This window comes from Narcine bancroftii, chromosome 2, assembly GCF_036971445.1.
Source record: "Narcine bancroftii isolate sNarBan1 chromosome 2, sNarBan1.hap1, whole genome shotgun sequence".
NCBI lineage: Eukaryota > Metazoa > Chordata > Chondrichthyes > Torpediniformes > Narcinidae > Narcine > Narcine bancroftii.
Window position 1 is genome coordinate 335,008,144 of NC_091470.1, and position 12,751 is coordinate 335,020,894.

At 40.5% G+C, this 12,751-nt stretch overlaps 1 protein-coding gene across 1 annotated transcript in view; it reads right to left on the reverse strand.

Annotated features, from left to right (window-relative positions):
* The window catches only part of LOC138755702 (ALS2 C-terminal-like protein), a 212,528-nt gene that overhangs the window by 174,919 nt on the left and 24,858 nt on the right, over positions 1-12,751 (reverse strand). The window contains exons 5-7 of the mRNA XM_069922145.1: positions 12,396-12,461; positions 7,213-7,369; positions 4,944-5,072 (exon numbers count right to left, since the gene is read on the reverse strand). Coding sequence (XP_069778246.1) covers positions 4,944-5,072; positions 7,213-7,369; positions 12,396-12,461 — 352 coding nt within the window. The remainder of the gene's footprint in view (positions 1-4,943; positions 5,073-7,212; positions 7,370-12,395; positions 12,462-12,751) is intronic.

Sequence of the window (12,751 nt, forward strand, 5' to 3'; positions counted from 1 at the left end):
TAGGGAGGTTATGATGAAATTGTACAAGGCATTGGTGAGGCCAAATTTGGAGTACTGTGTACAGTTTTGGTCACCAAATTATAGGAAAGATATAAACAAAATAGAGAGAGTACAGAGAAGGTTCACAAGAATGTTGACAGGATTTCAAGGTTTGAGTTACAGGGAAAGGTTGTGCAGACTAGGGCTTTTTTCTCTGGAGCGTAGAAGATTGAGGGGGGATTTGATATAAATGTGGATAGGCTTTTTCAATTAAGAGTGGGGGAGATTCAAACTAGAGGGCATGGTTTAAGATTGAAAGGGGAAAATTATAAGGGGAACACGAGGGGAAATTTCTTTACGCAAAGGGTGGTAGGGATGTGGAATGAGCTTCTGGAAGATGTGGTTGAGGCGGGATCATTGGTTACATTTAAGGAAAGACTGGATAGTTACATAGAGAGGAGAGGACTGGAGGGGTATGGACCGGGTGCTGATCAGTGGGACTAGGAGGGTGGGGATTTGTTACGGCATGGACTAGTAGGGCCGAACTGGCCTGTTCTGTGCTGTAAGTGGTTATATGGTTATATGGTTATACTGTGTTTTGTCATTTAAAGGATGTATTCTTAATGCAGGTGTATTAGTTAAACATTGTAGAGTGAGTCTCAGTCAACCAGAAAGTTCCCATACCCGAATCCCCCATAGGTGCCAAATAATGGGAATTTTACTGTATTAGGACTATTTCAAGATCCTGGAAAACTTTGGATGATTAGTTGAGAAAGCTTTTTCTCCTGGTGGAAAGGTTAGTAAATAAAAGATGTAGTTTAATGATAATTGACAAGTAAATTGAAGGAAAGATTTTAAAAATCATGGAATTTCGCAAGTACTCAAAGATCAGAAAATGACAGGAGATGAAGAAGAATGCTCTTTCAAGCACCCAGCACAGGCACAATGGGCCCAATGACCTCCTTCTTTGTTCCATTATTCCAAGGTTTCATGCATCAGTCATGAGTTCAATACAAGTTACACAGATCCTTACTATATTCATTTGACACACACGATTGAGGCCTGTGACTAGCGGTGTACTTTGGGGATCATTGCTGGGTATATTTTTATTTGGATAATAATGTGGTAAATTGGATCAGCAAATTGCAGATGACACTGACAGCATGGTTAGTGTAGCAGTTAGCCCAACGCCTTTTCAGCGATTGGGACCGGACCAGGTTTCGAGTCCCGCGCTGTCTGTAAGGAGTTTGTACATTCTCCCATTGTCTGCATGGGCTTTCTCTGGTGGCTCCAGTTTCCTCCCACCATTCAAAACATACCAGGGGTGTAAGTTAATGGGGTGTAAATTGGACAGCACGGATTCGTGGGCCGAAATGGCCTGTTACCGTGCTGTATTTCTACATTTTTTTTAAATTAAGACATAAAATTGGAGGAGAAATGTACAGTGAGGAAGCCTATCAGATTGGGTTGTAAAATGGCAGATAGAATTTTATGTGGAAAAGTGTGAGGCGTTAAACCTTGGAGTGCCAAACCAGGATAAGACTAACAGAGTAAACAGAAAAGTACAAAGGGTGGCTGAACAGAGGGATCTGGAAATAGAATGCACAATTCCTTGAAAATGGCATCACAAGTAGATAGGGCCCTGAAGAGACCTTTTGCTTTTGGCACATTGGCCTTCATAAATCATGGTATAGGTATGGCTTATCTGAAAATCCAAAATCCAAAATTCTCCAAAACCGAAAACCTTTTGAGCGCCGACATGATGCCACAAGTGGAAAATTCCACACCTGGCCTCACTTGCCCATGTGGGGCTCTGACACCCTGTTGGCACCAGTTTGTTACCAACCATCGTCACCGGGCATTATTCACTGTGATGACTTTGGAGGAAATATTTTAAAAACCTGTCCAACAGAATGTCTAGTATTTGGTGCATTTAACTTCTTTTGTCAGCAGAGATCGTTTTTTTTGATAAATACTGAAATTCATCTCCACCTAAAATGCCATGTTTAAGTGTAACACGCTCAGCAACATTATTGCTTTGAAAATGCAGTGTACTGTGACGTTTTGATCAACATTGTGGGTAGAGACTTGAAAGCCTGCTGTTGTTTGTTGTTGCGGTTTAACAGCGGATACAGGTATTCTGCTAATTCTACTGTGCTACTTAGTTATCCTAAACATATTATTCCAAAATCCAAAATCTGAAACATTTCTGGTCCTGTGCATTTCGGATATGGGGTACTCGACCTGTACTGAGTACAAGTATTGTATGTTGAAATTGTACAAGATGTTGGTGAGGCCAAATTTGCAGTACTGTGTGCACCTATCTACACCAACAGAGATTAATAAGATTAGAAGAGTGTGGAGAAAACTCAAAAGGATGTTGCCAGGACATGAAGAGCTGAGTTATAGGGAAAGGTTAAATAGGTTAGAACGTTATTCCCTTGAGCATTATAAAACAAGGTTTTTTTTATATAGAGGTAGGGGTAAGTTAAATGCAAACAGGCCTTTTCCACTCCAGTTGGGTGAGACAAGAAATAAAGGACATAAATTAAGGGTGAAAGGTAAAATGTTTAAAGGGAACATTTGGGTGGGAACCGTCTTCATTCAGAGAGTGGTGAGAGTGAAATGAGCAGCCAGTGGAGGTGGTGGTAATTTCAACATTTAAGAGAAGATTTGATAGGTACATGGGTGGGAGGATTATGAGGGGGTATGGTCAGGCTGCAGGTTAATGGGACTGGGTAGAATAAATATTTATCAATAAACAGTGAAAAGGTTTAAAAAAAAAATATGATGGGCAAAGTTTTTTTCCACACAACAATTAGTTGATATCCAGAAAAGGCCAGCAGAAGAGGAGGAGGAAGCAGGAAAAGTAATAACATTTAAAAGGTTGCTGGATAGTTATCTGAATGAGCAAGGCTGAGAGGGATATGGATTTAATGGGATAATCTTCACCAAAATGATGAGCATATTGGTCAGCATGGAGACTGTGGGTCAGTAGACCTGTTTCTATTCTATTCTATTCTATTCTATTCTGGCATTTTTAATTTAATTTTTTTTTCAATTTTACTTTTAGATATATAGCACGGTAACAGGCCATTTTGGCCCATGAGTCTGTGCCGCCCAATTTACACCCCATTAACTTTCACCCCCATAGTGCGGTTTTGAGTGGTGGGAGGAAACTGGACCCTCCTTCCCCCCCCCCCCCCGGGAGAAATACAAGGGGAGAATGTACAAATTCCTTACAGACAATGTGGGATGTGAAACCCAGTCTGGTCCCGATTGTTGGCACTGTAAAGGTGATGTGCTGACTGCTATGCCAACCATGCTGCCCTTATTTACCATATATTTAACTTTTCTCCTCGTCTTACAGCTACAATATTGATATGACTGTCCAGTTTACCCTATGAAGGGACTTAGTGATGATGGTTGCATTCAATATCAAAGAAAGGTGTTTAGTTTCTGTGTTCTTGGAGATAGCTGTTGCCTTGCACTTTTATGGTGCAAATGTCACTTGCCACCTTTCACTCCAAGAAATACAATTGAATTACCAAAGAAGATTTTGCCTAAAACACTGTGATTGCATTAGTTCATGGTCATTTTCACATCCCAATTACATCATTCAATTTAAGATATGTGAGCCTTGAAATTGAAAGCCAGCATAATTTTTTGAATCTAGTTTTTCTATCCAGATGTCAAATGGAAATAAAATAGATGTTCTACCCATTTTTGTTTGCTCCCAGTAATGGGCTAACAGAGAGAGAAACAACCCATTGGGTTCTCATGTCTGTGGCACACAATTACTCATGGTCTTAAATATTGCCTTCACTCAGATTCGACAAGCACTTGTGTGTTAATTATAAGAAGTATTTGAAGTGCTTTTGCAGCACTGTACGTCTACATTAGGGAGTGAGGAGCTGGTCAGACTTCTAGTGACCTCCTAAATGTATTGTTTGCAACACAAAAGCAAGTCATAAAGTCATACAGTACAGATAAAGGCCCTTCAATCCAACCTGTCCATGCTGGCCAAGTTAGCTATCTGAGCTAGTCCCCCCAAACCTTTCCTATCTATGTACCTGTCTAAATGTCTTTGAAACTTTGTAATTGTACCCGCCTCTACCACATCCTCTGGCTGTTCATTCCACATACCCACCCCCCTCTGGGTGAAAAATTTGCCCCTCGGATCCCCTATAAAGTATTCCTCTCTCACCTTAAATCTATGTCCTCTAGATTTAGGCTCCCTTGTGCTTAGAAAAAGACTGACCATTGAGAACTTCTTCAAGGTGCTCATAGAGAGCTTGAGTTTTTTTTTAAGCATTTTTACTCTGACCATTGGATTGTTCCACTCAAGTGGTTTTTTCAGGCATTAATATTTTACTCATGTGTTCTTCCGAACCTCTTTGGCTAATACTAAAAATTTTTGACCTTCTCCATTGGTGTACATATTGGGCTCTCCTGTAGGTTCATCCACTCCATTTTTTTCAAGTTCTCATTGTGGCAGAGTATCCTATATTCTGATTGGTGACAGTTTTTTTTTAAATTTCCAAGTTGATAGTGACATAATCAAATTATAATCGAATGATTTATTTTTTTATTATTCAGATGCACAGCAGAGTAACGGGCCCTTCCAGCCCATAAGCACATACCGCCCAAATACACCAATTAACCTACAAACCCCTTACACTTTTGGAGGCTGCGAGGAAATCAGAGATTCCAGAGAAAGCCCACGCAGACAGGAGGAAAATGTTCAAACTCCTTGCCGGATCTGAGGCCCAGGCCTCTGCCACTTGATTGTGATCAAATCAGAGTAAAAAGGATAGGTTTAAGCTTCACTGCAGGAGGCTCGACTGATGCAAATCAAAAATACATTTGTACATCTTCTTAAATAGGATTATTCAGTTTCTGGAATAATAAAATAATGAAGTAACAATGCCAAACATATTGAACATAATGCATTTCCCACTCACTGTTAATTTGCTTCCAAGAGAGTTCCAGAGAGCTTTGGTTGAAGTTGCCACATCCAGTGACTGTTGAATCCATTTGTCAAGATCCGTGAAAGTCATAAGAGCATCTGTGATAGGTTTTGACTCCAGGTTCTAAAAATGATGAATAGGAGAAACCCTAATAAATTGAATTGACCTTTTCTCGTTTACTTAATTGCCTCACTTATCTTCATTCTGATAGTTAACTCCAGAAAGGAATACTATATCATTTTTCATATTAGAATGTGGAAAAAGATGAAGTGGAAGTTGATAAACAATAAAATAATAAAGCATTTTTTTTTAAAGAGTGCAGACAGGAGAATACTCTGAATGACTTGCTTTTAAATTGCTTCTTATGGTCCAACTCCATAAGGGTAGAATCGCACAATCATACTTTGGATGTAACAAGGTTTGAATTTAGTTGCTTGTAGATTATTGTCTGTAGATTGACGAATGAGCAGTTCCTTATGCTAGGAACAATTGTTCCTTTAATTGTTTATTTAACAAGAAGTGAAAATCATTTAATGATTTTTTTAAACTGCAGGCTTACGTCAGATATTGTTATAACACTTACCTCTAGATATTCAAATTTTGCTAAATACTAATTTATACTGAGCTGACAGTACAGATATTAATTTGGGGTGAAACATGAGCAGGTCCAAGATCCATTTTTCAAGTCTTCATCAACAAATCTGGTCCTGAATTATTGGTTTGTTTTTGACACCAAAGTATAAACAGGAAAGCTGGCCATTTCTTAATATTGCAACCGCAGTGAAATAGCAAAGAGTTTGTAATGTCTACACAGCATATTATAGTTCCACTAATTAATCTGACTTTTAATTTTACTATACAATATAAATTATGCTCTTTATATGGCTGTATGAATGTAAGAGATAACCTGTTTGACTGCTGACTGAAGAATCCTTACTGTACTAGATATAATAAACTTAGATTTGTGTTTTGGAACAGCAAAAGTGAAGCATTGTTACTGCATATACTGTACTTAATTGGCTTTGTTGGCAGCAAAAGAAAACTGCTGGAGAAGGTCAGTGGGTCAGGCAGAGGAATGGTTGACATTTCAGGTCGAGACCCTGAAACAGGACTGCATCAGGCTTTTCCACACACTTTAATTGTGCAGCTGCAGGCGTCATCTACTGGGTGTGCTACCCCTGTTCTGGCTTGCTCTACATCGAAGACACTGGACACAGACTGGGAGATCACTTCGTTGAGCACCTTAGCTCTGTCTGCTATAATAGCGGGGATCTCCCAGTGGCAGCCAATTTAAATTCCCTGCACCTTTCCCATGCCAACATATCTGTTCATGGGCTCATGCATGCTGAACTAAGACCACCTGTAAGTTGGAGGAACAGCACCTCATATTTCATCTGGACACCTTTCAACCAGACAACATGAACAGTAACTTCTCTGGTCTCCATTAGCTCACCATTACCCCCATCCCTGTCCTGTGTCTCTCATTCTCTAGACCAATGTCTCCTTTCCTTCAGCTCCCCTCCCCTTGTCTCTTTTTCTTTCCCTCTAACTCACTCTCTTTCTCTCTCTTTCTCCCCCTCCCTGTCCCTCTCTCTTCTTTTCTCCAGCTCTGCATTCACAGACCTAATGCTCTTTTCTCTATCAATTTTTATTTTCTCTCTCCTGCCCTTCTATCCATGTCCACCTTTGGCTTTTTTGGCTGTTAGCATATGCAACTCTCCCTGCTCTTTCTTCCTCCCTTCCTTCCCCTACATTTTTATTCAGGCGCCTGTCTGCTTTTTGCTCATCCCTTGATGAAGGGCTTAGGCCTGAAACACTTGTTAAATGTCTTTGCCTCCTATGTATGCTGCAGGACCTGGTGAGTTACTCAGCAATTTTGTGCACTTACTGCATCAGGCTTTGTTGAATCTAGCTGGACCACTGTGTGCTGGAAACCACTGGTGAGGTTTAACAAGACCTCAGCAATGATTAGCCTGCATAGTCGTAAGGATTAATCGCCAAACTATCCCCACTCAGTATGATTTTGCTCAAAACAAATTATGTTCATCATGGCTTTAAACTTCAATTGGAGCTCTGGCATCCCTTCATAACATAAGTGGAGTTGACAACAAAAGACATGACATATCTCGACAGTATTTGGCCATCCTGCTTATAATTCCCAGGGAACTTCAGGACCTGCATTCATCCATGGCAGTTCCTGTTCCTCAACAACAGTTTGTAAGTCTCCAATTTGCAAAATGAAATCATGATTCAATGCACAGACCTTTTTCAAGCCCCAGTTGAGTTTTCTGAGGACATCGATATACTTCTGGACCTGTAGATGTATGGGCTCATGAAAGATTCGCTCCAGGTTCATAGAAAGGGAGGTTGAATCCAAGTGAAAGTTCTTCAAAATGTTCTTGTTCCTTTTCCAATAGTCACTGTATTTATTTTAAATAGTTTGGTATTAACATTAGAATGTCAATGAATTACAGAATAATCAGTACAAAATTTACAACCAAATTCAGAATTGTATGTTAAATATGCATTGAATAACAAGGATCTTTCTTTTCTGCATTCTCTATAATTTTGATTTAGAGCAGATCTAATAAGTATATGGTCTGCAGCAGGTAGGGTTAATGATTCAGTTCCAAAAATCAAAAAATAACTGCAAATGCTGGAAAATCTGAAATAAAAAACAGAAAATTCTGAAAATGTACATGAAGGCAGTGACCAGCTGGGGAAAGAGAAACTGAGTTAATATTTCAACTCTAAGCTGACTTGTCAGAAACTCCCACCAACATTACGCAACACAGTTGAGGTAGCAGTATAAGCTTATTCTGTCCTTCTCTTTTTCTGGCAGTTCCTGTGTAGCTGGGTGTTTTGTTTCAAAAAGGATTCATTGCAATGCTAAAATGGGCAGGATCTTCTTTTGTTTTTGCAGTCTTATGGTCTTACTCAAGTGGGCAGAGGTCAGATCCTCCTTTTTGGATTGACAAATGTATGTATTGCCACAAAGATAATGCACACTCTGTGGCGGCATGCCACTAGGCAGGCAAACCGGCCCCACTTGTAATCCACGCGGCGGGGCAGCCGGCCAAAATGGCGCCATCGGGAGTTTCCCCTTCTTCTCAGCACCAGGCTCAGAAGCCCACGCTGGGGGACCACGTGATGCCCGAGTGACATTGGCACCACCCTCCCCCACACCCATCGTGGTTCTCAGCCAGGTCCAGGCTGGGAGTATAAGTTCAGCCCAGGTGCCAGCAATAAACCAGTTTTCAGCTCACTGAGCTCAACCCGTCTGGTTGTGTGTTCTTTCAGTAGCAGTTGTAGCTGCCACTACAACTCTTCCTTTTTTTAAATAAGGAACCACAATGAGAAAAGATAATGCTTTGAATAGCATCAACCACCAGATTTTTCATTGTGTTAATTCAGCAATACTAGGCTGGAATTGCACATAATAAGGAGGTTTTACAGGAACATCAGAATGTGTAGTGTTTATCATATCTGAGTGTCAGGACAAATGCAGGTTCTGTTAACATACTGGTAAAATAATTCAAAGATTAAGCACAACCATTTATAAAACAGTGGTGTATATCACTTGACACTACATGTAAGGCAGCCAGTTGCATCCAAAATCCTCCCTACAGGTTTCAGTTGAAGATCATGCTGTTTTACAGCTATCCAATTTCTGCTGATACAAACGTGTGCTGCCAAGCCAGTTGAAGACCCTCAAATCTTTCATGCAATGTATCCCTGCTTACCCAAACAAATTTCAACATTTGGTAGCAAGAAATGTCAATGATAGAACCATTAGAATCCTACAGCACAGAAACAGGGCCTTCAGCCCATCTAGTTTGTGTCGAATGGCCTTGACCCATTTGACCTCCACACAGACCATAGCCCCGCATACCCCTCCCACCTATCGACATTTTCCTTGAATGTCGAAATCAAGCCCACGTTCACCTCTTCAGCCAACAGGTCATTCCACACTCTCGCCATTCTCTGCGTGAACAAGTTCCCCCTAATTTTCCCTTTAACCATAATCTGCAGCATCCAGAACAAGCACATAATGGAATGCTTCATTTAGGAATTAATTGGTTTCTACTCAAATGCAGATGGAGTGGAGTGAACTTAGTCATGATCAAATGATACAACAGCTGTTGCAAACATTAAAATGAAAGTGACTCCCTACTCAGAATATGACAATTAGTTACAAAATGACCACCATCAACTTGACAATTAATAAGAAGTCAAACAGCAATGTTCCAAGATTTAAAGACTTGAGATAACAAATTATTCAACTCAAGCTTAAAGATTTTACTATTCTGTTTGAAATACAATCTACCACTGGATTTTAGGCTATCTCACTAAGTAGGCTCACATGCTTAGGCAGAATTCACAAGACTAGCTCTAGACAGCTTTGCCTTTGCACCATGGAAAGCCCTCCCTTTTCCCTGTATTTACCTTGAAGATTTAATCAAATAGGAACCTGAACTTAATTCCATTGAGTCAGTGGCCATTATACAGTATGTAACAAGCTTGGAATGTGTGGTGATATGTAATTACACCACTAGGTCACCATGGGTCATCCCGGTGACCTTGTATATAAAGCAATCCAGAGCTGCAATCTAGCTTTCCAGGTTCGTCTTGCAGAGAGACAAGTCCTCTTAGTGTACATATTAGTTTATTAAAGCTGTCTTATACTCGCACTGCTCGTGTGGTTATTGTCCGGGGCAGTATAGAATGTCATAATTAAATGTAGACAGAACAAGATCACGAGATATAAGAGCAGAAGTAGGCTCATCGAGTCTGTTCCACAATTCTCATCATGAGCTGATCCATCCTCCCAGTCAGCCCCACTCCCCTAACTCTTGATGCCATGACTAATCAAATACCCATCAACCTCTGCCTTAAATACACCCAACCAACTCACATCCACAGCAGCCTGTGGCAATAAGTTCCACAGAGGACCCTCTGAAGAAAGAAATGTTTCCATGCTCTGTTTTAAATTGACGGCCTTTGATCCCTTGTTCTAGAATCCCCTACCATGGGAAACAACCTTGCTACATCTACTCTGTCCAGGTCTCATCCTTCTGTGCTAACCCTTTCATTCCTAGTATCATTCTTGTAAATCTTCTCTGAATCTTCTCGTCTTTTTCTCAAATCAGACACCCAAACCTCTACATAGTACTCCAAGTGTGATCTCACCAGTGCTTTATAGAGTCACCACATTACCTCCCTGCTCTTACATGCTATTCCTGTAGAAATGGATGCCAACATTGCATTCGCCTTCTTCACCACTGACTCAACCTTGAGGTTAACCTTCAGAATATTCTACATGAGGACTCCCAAGTCCTTTTACACGTCAGAATTTTGAATCTTCTGCCCATCTTAATAATAGTCGGCCCATCTATTCTTCTTCCAAAGTGCATGACCATATACTCTCCAACATTGTATTTCATCTGCCATCTCTTTGCCCAATCTCATCTATTCAAGTCTCTCTGTAGCCTCAGTATCCTTAGTACTGCCTGCTGCACCACTTATCTTTGGTGTTATCTGCAAATTTAGCCATATAATTCATATATTTTATATTCAACCTAAAAAGAAGCAGCTTCAACATCAAACCCTGCAGAAGACCACTGGTATCCGATAGCCAAGCAGAATAGGAGCCCTTTATTCCTACTCTCTCTTTCCTGCTGATCAGCCCATCCTCTACTAGTCCTAGTGTCCATCCTGTAATTTTATGTCTCTCATCTTGTCTAGAACCTTGTTGAAGGCCTTTTGAAAGTCCAAATGCACAAGATCCACTGCATCTCCCCTGTGGATCCTACTTGTGATCTCTTCAAAACATTGTAATTATAGGCATGATTTTTCTTTAAGGAAACCATGTGACTTGGGTCTTTTCATGCACCTCCAGATACAGTGTTCCATAACCTCATCCTTGACAATCTACTCTAACAGCTTCCCAACCACTGATGTCAGGCTCATAGGTCTATAATTTCTTTTCTGCTACCTTGTTCCCCTTCTTAAACAGAGAAGTGACAATTGAGGTCCTCCAGTCCACTGGAATCATGCCAGAATCCATTGATTCCTGGAAGATCATTACCAATGCCTCCACAATCTCTACAGCTACCTCCCTCTGAACCCAAGGGTGCATTCCATCTGGTCCAGGAGAATTATCTACCAGAGAATGTGTTGATATGTTTAAATGCAAATTAGATCAATTAATATCACAAAATAACTTTAGATGCATTTTGCTGCTAAAGCTTTTGAAAGAAACTAGAGACCAATCAAAATTATAGCAGGAGAGAGGGAGTATTTAAATTGGGCATATTTGAAGTAGAAATGAGTAGGTCTAGTGATGAAAGCACAAGTAGTTTCAGGATTCCAGAGGAATATGATAATACAGGCCAGGAGATCTTGTCCCATCTTGTCTAGAACAAGTCAGATCCTATGCTTGCAGGGAGCAAGGCAAAATTGGCAACTGTCTCTTTCAACTGGGCAACACCCTTCAAGTCATGTCAATCAATCAGTTCACAATGTGCCAGCAATTATCTTGTTAGTAGAAGTGTAGCTAGGAAGCACAAAAATACACCAGGTTCAGGTCATTATGCAGGGCTTGTGCAATAGTGCATGGGAAAAGGACTATGCAAAGGACATCAGATAGATTCAAGGTAGGGGAAAGGGAGAGTTGGTAGACAGATCAAAAATGGTAGAGCTGGTAACCATGGAGGTGGGCAAGTAGGCTGGAGGCATCAGAAATGTGAAGGACAATAATGATCAATAAAATTTTTAACCATGAATACTGGGACAGTGTGTGGTGAGATCACTGGTGGTCATCTATAACCATTCATCACTCCAAGGATTGCTTCAGGTATGAACACTCAAGGTACAAACAGGTTGGAGGAGAAACAAGAAGTCACACTAGCATGAGAAGAGAACTGTACTTAGCTTCAATAAATACAATAGCGAAAACCTACCGGGGACAAACATTACCTAAGTTGATGGAAGGAGAAGGAAAGAAAAGAATGGAATCTGTAGAATTTCTGGTGTATTTTTGTTGAATGACAACATTGTCTGACTGAATTAATGCAACCTAGATTGTATACCTAAAATGGATGAGAGGGGGGGGTGGGGGGGTGGCTTGGGAGGAGGGGGGGGAGAAAAAGTCACTGTAAATGTGTGAAAAAGAAAAAGTGTATATCATGGCTATTGTGATTTATGGTGTGAAAAATAAAAAATTTAAAAAAAAACAAAAACATCTGCAACTGAACTGAAACTGATACTACAATGCAACTGACTTGTTACTGTTAAAGGTTTCATTCTCCATTATGTCCATTGCTGTTCATCCGGAGCCAACACTCCCAAAAAAATGATAAATAAAACCAATATCTTAAGTATAAAGTTATTCCAGCTCTCTTAATTACATTTTTGAAACATGGTTGCTTTCCATTGCTGTCATACCTGGTTTGTTTTGCAACATACTCAAAGCCACAGAGAACCACATAGTTCGTAAAAGCCATGAAGTACCTGAAAGAAATGAAGATAAATAAGTACTGAACCATCAGAGGCACCTAGGCTGGAGAAAATGGTGTTGGATGTTTGGGGTGAAGGGGACAAGAGGATAGCCAAGGAAGCAAGCAGGCAGATCCATGAGAAGGGTGGATGAACAAGAGAGCAAAGGAATTGGGGCAGGGAAAGGGGGCTGGATGTGCAGAGCCATGCAGGAGAGAACAGGGCACAGTCAGACGTTTTGAACTCAAGACCAATATGCAGCTCATCCAAGATATTAATCTTAGCATCATGCAGCGTACAAGCAG